At 40.4% G+C, this 19340-nt stretch overlaps 1 protein-coding gene across 1 annotated transcript in view; it reads left to right on the forward strand.

Moving 5' to 3' along the window:
* The first annotated feature begins 928 nt into the window (after positions 1-928).
* Positions 929-19340, forward strand: part of LOC143136550 (stonustoxin subunit alpha-like) — a 62384-nt gene continuing 43972 nt past the window's right edge. The window contains exon 1 of the mRNA XM_076297271.1: positions 929-1069. Coding sequence (XP_076153386.1) covers positions 1018-1069 — 52 coding nt within the window. The 5' untranslated portion in view covers positions 929-1017. The remainder of the gene's footprint in view (positions 1070-19340) is intronic.

The following is a 19340-nucleotide window of genomic DNA, read 5'->3' on the forward strand; positions in this document are numbered from 1 at the left end:
TAATTAAACCTCTCCCCGTGTCAGTATATCTATGGAACTCCTCCTATGGTGTGTGATTGTAGGCCGGATTTTTAAGCTAAGCAGCAGCGATCGTCGTGGCCGCTGAGTGGAAGGGAGACCTCCGGTTAAACCATAGCGATCTTGCTGCTCAATGTTTTTCTAAGGTTGGCTATCACTATGTTACAAAGGCAGTGAAATATTAGACAAATGTATGGCCAGTTGGCCACCGCTTGTTAACCCTTTTGCAGCCTACACTGTGCATTTGTTTTAATTCGTCAGTATTATATCCTAGCAAACAACACAGTCTGAACGTACCAGAGAAATGGTACAGCCCAATGGGGGTGAGGGTTTGAAAATCGTATTTAATTAGATTATATCCTGAATTCTTTGTATGTGATGGTAATACTGCATTTAATTACATGCAATATTGGATAACATTAAATTTTATTAAATTTTTTCAGTACCCCCCAAACTATTATTGTCATCCCTTTTGGGGGTGGGGGGGGGGTCCAAGTCTCATCTAGGGGGGTTGGACCCCCCCAATACCCCCCGTAATTCGAACCATGTTATTTGTCTTTGTACATAACCTATTGTAAATAAAATGTTAATATGGAGTTACTGAGACTTGCTTTTGCTTCAGTTGTGTATTTTAGCCAGCTAGCTTGCGACGCAACATAACTCAGCAGCACCTCTTGGTGCGCGGTAGCTGGAAGATCTCCTGACACCAGGTGGTGTGTGTGTGTGTGTGAGAGTGTGTGTACCTCTTTGTGCGACAGCTGGAAGATCTCATTAGAACAGTTATGGACGGGTTGTGTTCTGCCAGGTGAGGCGTTTCTGTGGAAATATGTGGGTGTGTGCATGAGTGGGTGTGTCTGCATGATTGTATAGTATATATTGGTGTCTGCTCACAGAGTGTGAAATCACACACCGCCGATCTCCAGGACATCAGCATCTGACTCCAGTCACACACACATTTATGTGGACAAACTACATCTGTATTTACAGACAACCATCAGCATGGACCCAACTCCGACTGATACAGCACATGGAGCTGCACTGCAAGGGACAGGTGAGGCATGCAACACACACACACACACACACACACACACACGCACACACACACAGTGTTGGGAAGTAACTGAGTACATGTATTCTGAATTACGTATTTAAAGTACAAAAAATTAGTAACTGTATTTAAATACAGTTACAAATTAAGGGGTTCACTCTTTATTACGACATCCCGTTATTACGACAACCCTCTATTACGACATACCGTTATTATGACATGCCTCTATTTAGACATGCCCCTACTCCGATTTTTTTTAGTACCGCTATTCCGACATTACCAATCCTCATTTTCAATTTATCTCTGCAGTTCCTGTATCCTATCAAATTCCAACATCCTAGATGCATGGATGAGCTGTAGTCATGTCATCTGCACCTGCAGCTACATCAACAATCCACCCGCCATCCACTAAACAATGTTTTTCCCAATAATTGATATCGGCACACATTTCAGTCAAAACCTTAGGTGATTTTGAACTGGCCATGTGAATAAATGTTACACATTATGTAAAACACAGGTAGCTCTTCTTACTTTATTCTCTAAGCTCTCAGGGGAAAACGGTCGGAAACTCCATGCATCAAACAAACTCTGTGTGTGCAGGCCACCTATATTAATTAATTAATGGCCGTCAATCATTGGCCAATTGTGCAAAGACGGGCGGAATTCTTACGCTCCAGTAGCCTAAACCACTTCAGTGAACGTTCAAATAACCCCCAGAGTTCAGTGTCCATCAGGGTGTTCAAACTGGATGTGCGATATATTCAATTTGCTTATATTGCATTTTAGAGGACAAAGCCATGTGTAACGCACTTTGGTGTGCCAGCAGGTTGAATAAACTCAATTTACTACACAATAATGTAGGCTAGGAATATATCTTTTATATGTCATACGTGCAGTTGTTGAATTGCACATAACATGTCTGCATATTTATTTAGTCTTCTTTCTCTCGACTCTAGGTTATAGCGCATGCATTATCATGGCCCTATAATTGTGCAAAGACAGGCGGGATATCCGACGCTCCTTTTACAGTAAACCACTTCACAACGAACGTTCAAATAACCCCCAGAGTTCAGTGTCCATCAGTCCCAACATTTAGAAACATAATCGAAAAGTCCAAGCGTGAATTGGGTGTGTTTTGATTTTGAGAGAGACTGGGGCCATATGTCTCACAGCAACTGCGATAATCTTGTTTCTTGAAGGCTATCCTTACCTCCAAATATCCACATCTAATGAGGGTCGGGGACTATCCAATACCCAATACTATTTGCAATACCCTCGATATACATATTGTTGGAAAGCCTAGTTTATGGCCGTTTGTGTGAGTAGGCTACAATAACTTAATTTTGTAAATTTTACCAAAACGACTGGTTTCCCCTTGCGGGGTCACATTTAATTTGTTGTCTTATCTTTTTTTATTCAAAACAATTCGTAGGTATCCATACTCAAGTCTAATTACCACCAGACACAAATAATCACCTACATGTAGACAAAGCATCTCTGTTCTGTCTTAGACACAATGACATTTCAGACAAATAGAGATAAAAGAGATGTAAGTACAAGGTAGTATGCTTAGCCATGGAGCCCTATAGATCTGCTCTAGACGCTGCTGCTGCTGCAGAGCTGCATAAACAAAGCTGCATGAGTAATAAAATTTCACTGAAGAATGCTGCTGTGTGTGAACATATAACAAGCATAGATCGGAATCAATAAGACCCCAACACTGCAGGACTAGACGGCAGACATGTGTGCTATGTTGCTGCTACGAGCTGCATGATTAAGCTGCATGAGATTTTTTCTGAAAGATTGCTGCTGCTTGACTATATATATATATTACATCAGAATACACGGCAGATCTAGACACCAGACGTGTGTTGCGCTGCTGCATGTGTGCCAATCAGTTTCAGTGACCTACCATGTCACCCAACTATTGACAAAGTGTGTCCCTCTGATCGTGTGACAGAGGTTAACTAATGATCAACCTATGACTAGGAGGAGAATAAAATACGGCTGCAATTAGGCAGTGACATGTGAATAGATGCAACGGTTTTAAGAACATTCAAAACGAACAGAGGCGCCTGTAGGAATGAATGCTATGGTACACACACACATTTTCCACCATTAACCATTAACACTTCGGACCTTTTTTGGATGTAAAAGCAAGCAGTGAAATGGCGTCATCTGGTGGCCGTGCAGCGCAATGGCGCCATAACATATTTTATTTAACAAGAAATTACGGTATAAATCTTGTTTTTCCTTACTAATTATTTGTGTTATCCATCTGATATATTGTGTTTTTCTTGTTAAACTTTGTTCCTTTACAAATTGGAATGTAATATTAAGGTATGTTTTTAATGTAATTACTCCGACATATAAGGGATAACGGCTGCCGAGGTTGTACTATTAACATGTCCGTGCACTAATAAATGACACACGTCGAGGCGTTGTATGCACGTTAGTTAACCTTTACTTCCTTGTTTACATTCCAAAATATCAGAACAATCCACGTCATTTTCATTATAACAGCAACACCACTTTTTTCAGCATGAGTACAACTCACGTGTAATGCCACGCAGCGACACAAACGTAAACAACAATGGAGGGAGGAGAGGGATGCGCGTTTTAGTATTATTTTGAGTTTGTGTCAGCTAAACATGACAACATTAAAGTACATTGTGCACTCTCTGCTGGTGGCAAAGCGCTGTCTAGCTAGACATCCAAAGTCTCCCGGAAGTTCTGGGAGTCTCCATATTGATAGCGGCTCCCTGACGCCTCCAAATTTGATAAAATCTACCAGAATCTAGAGCAAGCGAGCAAGAGCGCGCAGACTTCAAATCGTGTGTGCATCTGAGTGTAGCGCGCACACGAGGGAGAGAGATAGGGGTGGTGTGTGAAGTGCATCCAAGACAGAGAGAACCCTGGCCTGTTTCGCATGTACAGTAACAGTGACTTTAGCATTGCCCATGGTGGGTTAAATGTAACAGTGACTTTAGCATTGCCCATGGTGGGTTAAATGTAACAGTGACTTTAGCATTGCCCATGGTGGGTTAAATGATTGCAAAAGACTTATTGAGGTGAGTTTAACAAGTGTCATTTCATTTGCATATTATTCAGGCCTATACTAGATGGCTAGTTGCCAAGGCTACATGAAAAGCCCAAACTACCATAATCTATATATTTTATTATCACGATTTCCATCTATAGGCCTTCCTTATTTGGTGTACTGACTAGACATTATTGATCAAACATCTGTATTTCAGTATCTAAGTAGGCTAAAGGGATACCTCCCTGAAATGACTTTTTTTAGGTTGGGATGTCTGCTATATATGGTTGACATTACTGTTAAAATGCACTTCCAATAAAGTAGCCTAATTATTGGCAAAACTGGTTGTCATTTTTATGTTGAGGTTGTGGGGATGTTGTCAGCAGCTGCTAAATGTAACTAATAAAGTAACTTGTAATCTAACTTAGTTACTTTTAAAATCAAGTAATCAGTAATGTAACTTTTTAAAGGAGTAATCAGTAATCAGATTACTTTTTCAAGGTAACTGTAGCAACACTGAAGACAAGGTATCCATTGGTCTGGCCTTTACCTTGTCTGGATCTGGCTCTATGCCAGTGGCTATCACTTTATGTCCCACAAACATCATGTTATCTTTTGCAAATTCACTCTTTTCATTCGGTGTGAGGCCTTCTTTTTGTAGTTTTTCCAGGACTCGATGTAGGCGCTCATCATGCTGTTCTCTGTCTGTACCAAAGACGAGTATGTTATCTGCATGACAGAGCACTCCCTTAAAGTTCTCCAACATTTGAGACATTCTCCGCTGAAAATGTTTCGGTGCTGACGAAATTCCAAATGGTAGCCTGTTAAAACAGTATTGGCCATAGGGTGATGTGAATGTGGTTAGAAAGGAGTCACCAGCCAGAGGAATTTGCCAGAATCCGGACCTCGCATCCAGTTTGGAAAACACTTTCGCTCCTGAGAGCAGAGCTAGCGTTTGGTCAACTGTTGGCAGGATGTGGCCCTTTTTGTGACAACTCTGACATTCTGCAGTCCTGGCTGGACACTCTTTCCATTGGTGTCGCTTTCCTGCACCACATCTTTTAGTTCTGTTGATGCTCCAGCTGCTTTATCACTCTTTTTTGCCATTTATTTTCTATATTTATGTGTGTGTTTTGATCTTATGCTATCAACATTATTTTTTTTATGTTCCTACATGTTGTTTCTCTACTGTTGATTTGTTTTGCACTTTGAATAGCCTTGGCCAGTGTGAGGTAAGGATCGAGTTTGAGTCTCTGTGAAAGCTTCCTGTCCAGGATTCCCACTACTATTCCATCCCTGATTAATTCATCATGAAGTGCACCAATCTGGCAATGCTCCGCTAATGAATGAACTGCAGTGATGAATGACTCCACACTCTCTCCTTTTGCTTGATTCAACATGCTAAATTTAGCTTGTTCAAAAATGACATTGTGTCTGCCAATACAATGATTTTCAAAAAAGCCTCTTTAACTTTATTGTAGTTCCCTTTTTCGTCCTCAGAAAGTGGTAAAACACTGAGTATGTCATCAGCTTCGTCACAGGTGTACAATAAAATATTCACTTGATATGCTTGGGAATTTGGTGTTAAGACCCGATTCTAAAACATTCAAAGCGTTTGATCCATTTGGCCCAATTGCCAGTGCTGGAGAAATCAAAAGTTATCTGGTGGCGAAATGTGAAGCCATAGTTTCCACTTGCTGTTGTGCTAGATTTGGATTATGTCCATTTTCTCTGCTGTCATCGTCCGAAGACATTACATTTTTGCTCCTACTGATGGAGAAGAGCAGAGTCTGTAGCTACTCATACACTGTCAAGTCAAGTCAGTTTTATTTATTTATTTAGTATAGCGCATTTAACATGCACAGAGTGCAACCCAAAGCGCTCCACATACAAGACATTGACACAAAACAAATCACAAAAAGATAAAACTGCCAGACGGAGCGGCGTATTCGCCAGCGTACCCGTGACACCAAGACATGACAAAAACATTTAAAAAATAGCAAACACAAAAGATGCCAGACGGAGCGGCGTAGTCGCCAGCGTTCCCATGACACTAAGACATACAAGACAGACAACAAAGCAAATTGAAAATAAATAAATAAAATAATCATGTTAAATTAGTCCGATAACCCGCGTGAAACTGCGCACATAATGCAAAACCAACAAAGTTCTTTCACTGACCAACTCAGAAAATTTACTGGCAGTCTGTAGAGCAAAGCACCGGAAGAACAGAACAGTCTGAAGTCATGATGGGCGATTTTCTTGCTGATCAACAGCTTGGTGGCTTTAGCAAGGACCGTTTGTTGCTTCATGGCTCCCGACGTCGCCATCAGAGCTCCCCACGTCAGCACTCAATCCAGACTCCAGGCACCCAGCGTCAGAGGCTAGTAACGTTTAAGTTGTGGCAGCTTGCAGGTCAGCCGCAGCTCGGTGGTCGTGGCAGCTGCAGATTTCTCGCAGAGCGATCTGAAATAGGCCTATCTGAAATAGGCGACTTTTTATCTATCAGCACAATGCTACAGTAGGCATTTCCACTACATATTCAGCCCAATATTATGTGCAAGACTAATGTTTACTAAGCATGCCAAAGCTTTGATCTCTTAGCACGGTCACCATAACATTACGTTTTCTCATGGTGAGATGTAGGTAAGGTTGCCAACTGTCCCGATTTTTGCGGGACATCAGGTATTTTGGGTGATTTTGATTTGTCCCGTCAGGGACAGCACCACTCCCGATTTTCAATCACAGCTCATCGGCCTTGTTAACTTGTCAATAGTAGGCTACTGTAAACGCACCTGGAACAAAGTGTCCAGTGCCGTCGACCACGCGCATCTCGCACTGTGGCACGGCACCAAGGGACAGAAGGGGCACCACAATTTAGCCAGAGAAGCTTTACTGCAAACTGCTTTTCACTCTTCTTAGAGAACGATTACAATGTCAAAATGCAGCAACAGCATCTTACATAAGGATGATACTTTTTGGGTCCTCTCAGTCTCTCTATTATGCAGCAGATCTAACTTGAACGTTATGCTACTCGTTTTAATTGGGAATGAGAGGGAGAGAGGGTGCCCCACTAACACAAAACGTTAAGGGAACGTTCGGGAACGTTAGTGTATGGTTCCCTAAAGGGTAGTTCGAACCAAACCAAAAACTAACGGTTAGGGAACGTTACCTAAGGGTTCCTTAACGTTCCTAAACGTTAAGGGAACCAACCAACCAAAACGTTCTCCTATGGTTGCACAGTACCTTCACACAACGTTCCCGTTTGGTTGTTATTGGTTGTTTTTGGTTGTTCTGAGTGCTGTTTTGACATGTTTATTTTAACCAGCTCCGTTTAAGTTTTTGAAGTAGGCCTAGCATATACAAGGTTTGCAGTCACTTGATATTCACTAAAAATGATTGGCCTTATGTAATCAAATTAAGATAAGGAGTAAGAGAATATATTTATTTTAAGGCTGATATCAATTTTGCTATAAACAATACTTTTGTGCTTGATTTCAGTTTTGTAACCGTATGAAGTGAAAATGCTTAAAACACGAATCTATCAATAAAACAATTTTCACTTCTACATTTCACATTTCACTTAGCTCAATATAAAAGTCCAACCGTTACACCCCCACGCCAGTAGGGGGAAGACAACGCCTGGTCAGCATTCAGAACCGATTGCAGTTTCACGTTGGATTAAACAAACAATAATACTTCGGTAAATAAAATATAAAATATTTTTATAATAGTTTTCTGATATCACTAGAATACATTCAGAACATGTTTCATTTGTTCCTGTAGCCTACCATTACCATTTTACATTCACACATGTTACATTATTTGCATTCGAGGCTTCTGATTAGGTGGCAATGACGTCAATGGTAATGCGTCTCTATTCATTCCAATTCCATGCCGTGTTAAATGTGTTATATAGCATTGTGTGATTGATTGCGCCTCTATCAGCGTTAGAAACTGGAGACAATAACAACACAAGCTCCATTTCAGTTTTTGAAGTAACATACAAAATGTTTGCAGTCACTTGATTTAGATCCACTCAAATGATTGGTCTTATAAAATCTAAGTAAGGTATAAACATCCATCCAAGAACTAACGTTTCCGGAACGTTCAGCAAACTTTCCATGGGAACCAAAACTTGCTCAAAAACTAACCTTAGGGTAACGTTTGGGAACCAAAAACTAACGTTTCTGAAACCAAAAACTATGGTTCCCAGAACGTTTTGGAAACCATAAATTGTTAGCTGGGTGGTAGTTTCCAGCTGGCTTGTGATCATTGGTAATTGATTTCACCTTTTCAATATAAGAAAATTTTAAAAGGAAATCATGAGAACAACAAAAACAACGCGAGGAGTTGCGGAATTATCCGGTTCACACTATTCTGACCATTTACAAAATGTGAGGGCACTTTGACATAGGCTGCACGCACTGTGATTTGGACTAATAGAATATGAATTGCCTTTGTGTAATGGAATTGGTGAGTCTTGAAGTCTTCAATAATCCGTTTCCCTTCAACTAAGCTTTTACATGAAGCACATGATAGGCTATGCCAATTGAAACACGTTCCACTTAGATAGCTAGGTGGCTACCAGGTGACCAGATGAGATTGGCTGAAATTCGGGGGGGGGGGGGGGGGGGGATGGGTGATAGGCCTACAGCGAATTTTCAAACCTGTACCAAAACACATTTTTATTCAAACATCAAGTCTGCCTCAAAATACAACAGAGAAATCATGAACTCAAAATGTCATTGTGGGAAAAAAAACAGTAACAGTGCAAATCAGGCCTTTCAGAATAAGGATACTAGCCTAACGCTAATAACAAGCCTTGCCAAAATTATGGGTCATTAAGTAAGAATACAAAATAATTGATAGATTCAGTAGATTATGTTACAACGACATGGACATTAGGCCGAACTTCCGACGTATTTTTTTTTTGCACACACGCTGGCTCTGCCTGCTGCGCTGCCTGCACATTCAATGTCCTCGGCTTCACGAAATCAGTGCATATTCGCGCATAATTATAGAACGTCAAAAAGAAACAAAGTAGCCGGGCTGCATCCAGACACTTAGCTGCTGTCGGGGGCTGCATGCAGTCGACTCAACCTCTCTACGGACAGTTTTTAATGTTTATCAGAAAATAACTACTCAGTATTCTGATTGAGTATAATTTTCGGGACAATTAGGGCAGGATTCGGGATTCGGGACAACTGCTTGGATATCGGGACTGTCCCGAATTTTTCGGGACGTCTGGTCACCCTACCAGGTTCATAATTCACTTTTAATGGCAAACAGAAAATATCTAGCTAGCATCATTACATGCTTCTATTTCCACAGGAATGAAGGTTGTTTAGACCAACTTAATATACTTATCATTGTATTGACCATAGGCTATATTTGAATGGAGCTGGCAAAATATTATGAATACCTTGTAGACAATGCTCTTAAAGTGACAGTACACCATTTTTTTTCGGGGGGGGGGGGGTGTCCCGCATTTGAAGTGAAGTGTCCCTCATTTGGGGTTGAGGAAGTTGGCAACTCTAGATGTAGGCCTATATGTTTTAGACGAAATATGTTTTAGACATGGGACGCAAGGTTCACAGAGGTGAATGGCTGGACAAAGGTGAAATGACAAGGTGTTAACTAAACAATTTAGTAGGCCTAAGGTAGACAGGCTTTGTGGTTAAAACTAGGTTAGTCTGTCACAGCTAACTTCAAGCACAGCTTACACGCGCAGAAATTAAAATTCAATATCAGCATCACAAGATTCATTGTCGGAAAATGTCATGACAGCGAACCCGATGCAAAGCCAAAACGAGAAAAAAACAACTTCATACATGTATTTTTAACCAAACATGTTGACCTTTACCGTTTCATGGCTTCTGCTCTAGTTCGCCACACACCCTGAACTTGAATCAAGCATTCTTCAGAACGCAGCTGATCAACCCGTCTACTTTCACTTTCAATGAAATCCACTAGTAAACGGAATACACTACTTGCGGCGTGATATTCGGAAAGATTAGAAGCACAAAACCCGTCGTCATTGTCAGCGGCCTGTTATAGCCTACATAACAATGGCCTGTGTTATACATAAATATAGCCTACCTCTGACCGACAGACCCCCCCCCCCCCCCCCCCCCCCAAAAAAAAAAAAAAAACTCGGATCCATACGAATTGCGTGGGTCTCATTTTCAGGTCGAAAATCTATCTTTTTTGTAATTATTCCATATTTTGTGTAGTCAGTCTATATCAGAACACCTGACACACAATGTAAATACTAAATAGTCCACAAGAACCTTTCATTTGGGACCAGGATTATGCTTCTACACAAAGGGGTTCATGTGCAGTAAGCATTTGATTGTCAGTATGCATTTTGGAAAACCAAAAGTCCTATGGGGAGTTTCCATAGGCATTTTACAAAACTCATGAGCATACCTTGGCAAATAATGGTCTTAAGCAGTGATTCTTAAACTAGGGGTCGCCAAAAACTTCTGTGGGGTCGCCAATTATTTTCTGTATTCAGTCTGAAATTATTATTAATTATTATTAGGTGAAACAAAGGAAAATAATATTGGCCTTTTCTGCCTTTTTCTCATTTACACGCAGTTAAGAGAAGAGAGAGAAATGTTTTCGTCTTTCAACGAGATCTGGTTCAGTCTATGGGCTACTGATAGTGGGAGCTAGGGTTGGGTATCGTTTGAATTTGAACGATTCCGATTCCAATTCCGATTTCTTATTTCGATTCCGGTTCCTAACGATTCTCGATTCCGATTTTTTTAAGAGGCAGGGTCAAAAAAAGTTTAGGATATTTTAAATGAGCTAGCTAACCAACGGTCTTTCTCAGGGTATCTGCACATTTTCCAAGTGCAAATTTAAAGACTTTTAAGACCTTTTCAAGACATCTAAATGAAAATTAAGACTATACCACGGCAAAAAGATATATATGACTGTTTATGCAATAGTTTTTTTTCCCTACTAATTTTAACCCCCACCCCATTTTGGATGTCTACAGAAGTTACCAAATATAATGGCGAAAGAAAAATAATTGTGTGTGAATTACCTTCACAGCTATAAATGCCCAATTTTAGGGTCTGGGCTGCTTGCTTTTGAAGCTGGCTGTACATATTTGGTTTTGCTTACTGCTGAGGCTGACTGTTGTCTGTAGTAGCCTAGGCTACTTGCCAAAGACATGTGCACTGGACTGGATTCCCTTCAATATTTTTTTCAAAGTTAGACTAAGCTATTTACATATTTTAATAAGCCAACTTTATATAATTTACCATGTGCATCTATTGTCCAATATGCAGCACAGCAAATTAAAGTTAATCCACTACTTTACATTTTGCATACCAGTTGTATCTAAACCAACCAAAGCTTGACTGAAACATTGTAAAACCATTGACTTGTTTTAAATTAATTAAGAGACAGGTCCTCCTCGCATGATCCTGCTGAAAACTGCAGGTTTCATCTCAAGCACGCACGTATTATGAACGCACGTTTTTTTTAATGTAGCCAGTCGCCGACATTCAAAAAATATGCGGTTATATTTCTCAACTTTTGCGAAGTAGGCCTAGCCAACTGGGAACGCTGACAAGCAAGCTGCTGGCAGATATTAAAGGTAGGCTATTATAACTTAGACAGATATTTTCTTCCCTAGGCTAGGCCAGCAACACACGCTGGAAAGATGCAAACAGATCAACTTAACATATACAGTATTTCCTCCTGATTGCGAAGCGCTGGACATAATTTGACCAGCAGTCTTCGCGTCCATAGTTTGTGAAACGATGCTGCGTCCGAGCAAAGATTTTAGATGCCAAGCGCAACTCCAAAAAGGAGAACAAATGAGTGTCCGGCTTTAGGCTGCGCCGGACGCCGGACAGGGCTTTTAAAATCCATATGTCCGGCCTAAATTCGAATGTATGGCCAACCTATCGCTAACTGGCTTACCAACTCTTTCTCCCGCTCATTCTGCAACCACTACACCTCCTCCCGTAGCCTAATAGCCTAGTCACTTATACAATTGCGTTTTAAATACACAAAACTGGATGGAGACATCACTCGCTCTCTTGCACTCGCTGGCGGTCATACGCACATTTAATACCTCTCTTTCGAAAATTCAGTTGTATTTAAGACTTTTGAAGGATCCGCGGGAACCCTGTTTTCTGAATGAAATAGTCTGACCTTCTCCATGAATTTTAATTCTATGAACTATGCGCTTCTTCGTTGGTGTTCAGCTGTTTCTTCTTCCGGTCGGCGGACTGGGAATCGAAACTAGGAATCGAAATTTAAACTTTTGAACGATTCTGGGAAAATCGCAAAGATAGGGGAGCGCGGGGCACAAAGTAACGCGGGGTTAAATGTAACACGGACTTTTTCCCTATTTGAAGGGGGTTGATCGAGGCATGCTATTGGTCAGTTAATCACATTACTATGAGACGGTGTTCCACAAATTTTCAGTCAGTATGGACGTGTTTCCACGTAGATCTGCAGCAAAACGCCTTTTGAAGACATCAACTTTAATGTCTAGGTGGTACTTGTCTTTCCATTACTGAGTTGTGGGTGCAGCTCACTGACTCCAATCTTCTATCATCTTAATAACCGTCTTGTAGGCTAAAAATGAACACCGTTTTGAAACATGTAGCCAACTCATAGCAGGAGCTAGCTTATCTTATAACAAACGTGACCCAGCGGGGTTAGTTGTAACGCGCTGTTACAACTAAGCCACTCATACTGTACAATGATGTTGCAATACAAAAATATGCGCGTATTAGTGTTAGTTTAGTTAGTTGTTGTGATGTTTTGCATTTTGCCTCATGTGTTTTCAGGTTTGAGGGCTTTTCTTGGCAGGATTGACCTTGGTAAGACTCTTTGCTTCCATTGGCGCATATTTCTCATGTTATTTCTCCGTATAGAAAATAAAGTCAATTTTCGACACACGTCTGTTGTTAGTTCATGACTTATGTATCATAAATAGTCAGATCCTATTCTATCATACACATTCAGATACATTTATTGAATTCATTTAATTAAAAACAGCCGTTGGGATGAGTGTTACAACTAACCCCGCATATGGGGCAGGTTGTAACATTTCACCTATCGCCACTCTCGGTGGAATTGTAAAAGAACAGTAGCTCCTACAAACAAACTTCCAGTGCATATGTGTAACAGAGATATGTATGTTGCTTGTTAAAAAGTATAACTAGTGAAACTCAAATGATTTTAGAATTATTTAGCCATAACCAAAAAGTGTTACTTTGTGCCCCGCGCTCCCCTAGTCCCGGTTCCAACCAATACTCAATATTCGATACCCAAGCCTATCCACAAGTGTTAAAAATCTAGGAGTTACAATTGACCAAGACCTATCACTAAGTAATCACATAAAACAGATTACCAAAACTTAATTTTATAATTTAAGGAACATTTCAAAGATAAGGAAGTCTTTATCCTTACCAGACGCGGAGAAATTAATCCATGCTTTTGTCACCTCAAGGATTGATTATTGCAATGCTCTATACGCTGGCTGCAATAACACCTGTCTAAAGAGCTTACAGCTTATACAAAATGCAGCTGCTCGCACACTCACTAGAACTAAAAAATATGAACATATTTCCCCTGTCCTGGCAACTCTACACTGGCTGCCTGTTAAAAGTCGCATTGACTTCAAAATATTACTTCTAACATACAAAGCCATTAATGGCCAGGCACCAGAATATATTAAAGATCTCCTAGTCCCATATAACCCACCCAGACCGCTACGATCACAGACTACTGGCCTTCTTGTAATTCCAAGAATCTGAAAAACTACAGTAGGAGGCGGATCTTTCAGCTATCGCACACCCCTCCTCTGGAATAATCTCCCTTCTTCAATTCGACTAGCAGACATCCTCCCCATTTTTAAGTCTAGACGTAAAACATACCTCTTTACTGTCTCTCATAGTTAGGTATGGTGCAGTGTGGAACTTCACCCACCTCAGGGATTTTTGGAATGGACCACCCTGCTGAGTCCTCGTGTGACTGGCACCCATCGCCCATGCGATGGTGGTCACTGACCATACCTGCGCTGGTGTCGACTACCCATCACCATGCCTTAGTTATGCTGCTATAGCATAGTGCTGTAATGGACTTTTCATGTGTCACGCCATACAACCCCCCCCTTTTCTCTCTCCCCTTCTCTCTCTCTCAACTCTCCCTCTCTTGCCTATTCTCACTATGGTATACTGTAACAATATATAGTACCACTGATTACTTATTGACATTAACCATTTAGATTTTCAGTAATACTAACCCACTCTACATCTCTCTTTCTTTCCCCCATTACCTCACTTGTGAGGTATATCATCACCAGTCATCAACCATCCGTGTGTTGGCCCTCCTCTCACCCATCTCACCTGAAGTCCCATCCGACTGCCCTATTACTGTCCCCCTATCTGGATTCCTGGCCCGTACAGCCTAGCGACCCATCATCTGCCTATGATAACTCTGCCCGGATTCCTGGCCCGTCTACCGACCCACCACATGCCCCTTGACAACTCCCTTCCCCTGGACAAATCCAACGCTGGACTATTTTAACTTTCTGTCACTAAATCAGGATTAATGAATTATCAAACCGGATACGTAATCACCCCACCTCTTGTAACTTTCAGCTCAAGTGTTTTTAACACCATGTCTTATTCTCTACACCTGACTATCATATGCATTTGTCATGTATACAGACCTTACTGTCCTGTATTGACCCTAGGCAGATGGGTCAGGCCCTTGAGTCGTGGATCTGCTCGAGGTTTCTTCCTATATGTATCTCCAATTCTAGGGAGTTTTTCCCTGTTACCCCTGTTACCCATGGGCCTTCTCTTTCTTTTCTTCCTTTCTTTCCTTTTTCTCTGATTGCCTACATTCTGTAAAGCGCCATGATACATGTGTATTGTTTTGGCGCTCTATAAGCACAATAAATTGAATTGAATACTTTCGTTTTGACATGTCAGGTATCTACAATTACGTGTACGTGTGAAATTTGAAGAAAGAAAGGTGACCTCTATGGTAGATATGGCCATAGACATGACTGGTGCGGTTTTGCATTCATATACCATAAAGTTTCGTTTCCCTCTTCAACCTAACTTTCTCCTTGTCTTCCAATTATTGGAGCTAAGTAGCCTATTCAATAATATGTTAGCTTTAATGGCGACCTAGCTAGCAATGCATCTGTATGACCCTACATGATTTCTGTTAAGCAGTTCGAAATAGTTGTTTTCTACCCAACGCTCATTAAAACGTTGACCCTATATGATTTCTGTTCAGCAGTTCGAAATAGCTGTTTTCTACCCAACGCTCATCAAAACGGCAACCTCACTTCATGTTGATGGTCATCTCCGAGTGTGTGCAGGGGGGCGTTGTCACGCATGAAAACAGACTGCGCAGATCCATACACTGGGCAGATCAGTCACACACGCAGAGGCGCAAGCGAGGACCATGGCGGAGAATTTTAATTTTAAACTCTCTGACTTTGTGCATCTAATTGGCTAAGCTAACTATTCCGTCAGATAGCTATTTGTATCAAAAGAAAATACACTTACAATTTTAAGCATTTTCAAGCACTTTATCCGAAATGCAAGCAATTTTCAAACCCTGAAAACGCAATATTAAAATTCAAGCATTTTCAAGGATTTCAAGCACCCGTACAAACCCTGAGAAATACAACCCCAAAACAGAAAAAGTTGGGACGTTGCATAAAATTAGAATAAAAACAGAATGTAATAATCTGCAAATCTCATATTTAGTTGCAAAAAGGACACAGACAACATATCAAATGTTGAAAATGACAAATGTGACTATTTCATGGAAAATATATGTTCATTTGGAATTTAATACCAGCAACATGTTTCAAAAAAAGTTGGGAAGGGGGTAAAAAAAAGCTGGAAAAGTTATGTAATGATAAAGAAAACAAAAGGAGGAATGTTTCACAACTAATTAGGGTAACGGCAACACAATTGGGTATGGAAAAGAGCATCCCAGAGAGGCAGGGTCTCTTAGAAGTAAAGATGTAGGGGTGTTCATCACTCTGTGCAAACCTGTGTGCACAAACGATGAAACAATATAATTTTAATGCTTCTTAAGATGAAATTGTGAAATATTTGGGGAGTTCATCATCTATAGGACATAATATTATCAAAACATTCAAAGAATCCAGAGAAATATTTGTAAACTAGGGAAAGAGCTGAAAAACAAATTGGATGGCTGTGGTCTTTTGGACCTCAGATGGCATTGCATCACCAGACCTATTTCCTGACTTGTCATTGTATGGGGTCAGGAAAACCTCTGATAACCATTGTCTATGTGCACAGTTTGATACTCAATTCAAAAACTGCAGCCAAAATTGTAACAGCTAAAATTGTATTGAGACATAATATAGGAAATACCACCATCTTATCTGGGCCTGAGCTTGTTTAAATGGACTAAGGTAACATGGAAAAGGTCCTGTGATTAGACCAATCAAAAATTTGCCATTTTATTTGGAAATCATGGACTCATCTGGGCTAAAGAGGAGAGGGCCTATCCAAGTATCCAACCTATCCAACTTGTTTTAGTGATCAGATCGAAACCCAACATCAATGACGGTGTGGAGGAGTATTAGTGCCTACAGCATGGGCATCTTGCACATTCAGCAAAGCACAATCAATTCTGAATGATGTACACAGGTTTTGAGCAACATATACTGCCATCCAGGCAATGTCTTTTGGGAAGGGAAGACCTTGAATATTTCATGAAAACAAGGCCTAAATGAATTATGCACATATTTAAATAGTATTTCTCCATAGAGGAAGAGTCCAGGTGCTGAGATGGCCTGTCTGCAGTCTACATTTGTCAAATTAGGTGCATAATGGAATGAAAAACATGACTAAGAATACCCCATACTGTTGAGCAACTGAAATCCTCTATCGGGAAGTAATGGGACAACATTTCATTCTCAAAACTCTAGCAAATGGTCACCTCAGTTCCTAAACATTTACAGAATGCTGTTAAATGTAGAGGTGAAGCAGCACAGCGGTAAACATGCTCCCGCCCCAACTTTGTTTGAAACATGTTGCTGGCATCAAATTCAAAATGAATATATAATTTATATAATTTCCATGAAATAGTCAAAATTTTCATTTTCAACATTTGATATATTGTCTTTGTCCTTTTTGCTGTTAAATATGGGTTTATGAGACTTGTATATTATCACATTCTGCTTTTATTTGCATTTTACACAACGTCCCAACTTTTTCTGTTTTGGGGTTGTATATTTACATTTACATATTATTGTTGTTGAGGTTTGGGGTTGTAGAAAATGCATAATATTATTATCTGAATCATGACTTCCCATATAGAATGGACATAACTAATCTAACTGCATAAAGTTACAGCACTTCATTAGAACCTATTTACATTACGGAGCCACATACCTTTGAGAAAATAAATCAAAACATAGCCTTCAGGCTTCGGTGTACCACATGTACAGGATCTGCACAAGCAAAATGTAAATAATGTATTGCGTTACTATTACGTAAATATTCCATTGTACACTATCGCTTGCTAGCAAGCAAGCAAGGTGAACAGAAGTTCACACACATGGAATTACAGCTAATTACGTTTGGTATAACTTGCTTAACATTCACTGTCGTCTCATACATATATCGAAGCTATACTACACACATGAGAGACGCAGACTAATATTATTTCCAATACTACATGTTTGACTACCCTGTTCAACCCGTGCATGCTAGATAAAACAGTACATTAAAAGCATAGACATGGCTAGCAGAGCTTATGGCTAGTTACGTTAACCAGTTTGGAGAAACTTACAGTCAAAAGGAAAACATTAACAAACTTTTTGTCAAAACATGCTAAATGCAGTACAATCCTTACAGTGCATGTAAATAATATAACACATGGGAAACATTGAAGTTAACTTAAACATCAATAGAAAACTGATATACTGGGTGGAGTGCTTGTGAACCTACCAGATCAAAAGCATACGGCTTCTCTGATCAGGTAGGGAAGCAACACAAGACTACACGCAGCAGATCTGCAGTACACCATATGGCCAAGGGTGGCTCCCATTCACAACTATTAAATAAGGCTGTTTTACTTTGGCGAAAATCATATATAACAATACACTACATTTTTAACTCTGTTACACCTACAAATTTAATAAAAAAAAGTAAATCATGCATAATTAAAAAAACTAGATGTACCGCAGACCGCCGCCCAGTCCAGCACATGTTTTCCACAAAAATAAATCAAGCTGAAAGGCCTATATGATTCTAACTGTCTCACTAAATTGCATTATCCACACTCAATTCTCACTGGTATCTGCTAGACAACAAGTACCAAAACATGATTAGTTCATAGATTTCACATGTAAAATTCATTTTGTACAACCCCACCCCCATCTTGCCTGTTCATATTGCCTGCGTATGTGCCTGTGTTTGTGCATGTGCATGCATGCGTACATATGTCTACTGTGTGAGTATGTGTCATACGTATGATTACTGTGAATGTATGTGTATCTGTTAATGCACATGTGTGCATATGGAATGGGTTAACATGACCCCTGGAGGCAAACATACGGAAAAAAATTGGTCATCCTAGGCCCTACGGTTCTCAAGATATTCACAGAAAACTGTGTCTGCCCTACCCTCCTTTCGGGGGGTCCAGTCCAGCGGGGGGGCTACAGATCAAAACGAAAAACGATGGTTCCATGCTATCCATGTGGGGTTACATGCCCACCAAGTTTCGTGTACCCCGGTCTTTCAGTGTCCCGGGAATCCTTGACGGAAATTTGGACATGTCAAAAAGAAAAAAAAAATCTGACTAAACCTATATGACCGCCGCTTCGCTGCGCGGCAGTCATAACTCAATTTAGGCTACTGTAGGCCTACTTGGCTATGCAATAAGGTTTCCATTAAAGCACAGCACACGTTCAATGAATGAATAAAAGTGGATGCCTTGTCTCGCAATAAACAGCGGGTGGAAATCCTGACATTCTTTCAACTACATGAAACTTAACAAATATCCCCCAGATTTCAGTGTCCATCAGTCCCAACATGTAGCAATATAATAAAACAGTCCAAAAGTGAATTAAATCCCAAACCAAACCGAACATCTGCTTTTGATAGCCTATCGGTATGCCGCTCCAAACAAAAAGCTCCACATTTCTAGCTACATTTCCATGTACCACATCAGCATTTTTAACTCCATTTC

Source organism: Alosa pseudoharengus, unplaced genomic scaffold (assembly GCF_046254945.1).
Source record: "Alosa pseudoharengus isolate Yale_2024_CS ecotype anadromous, Long Island Sound unplaced genomic scaffold, YU_APseudo_1.1 YU_APseudo_1.1_scf_1, whole genome shotgun sequence".
NCBI lineage: Eukaryota > Metazoa > Chordata > Actinopteri > Clupeiformes > Clupeidae > Alosa > Alosa pseudoharengus.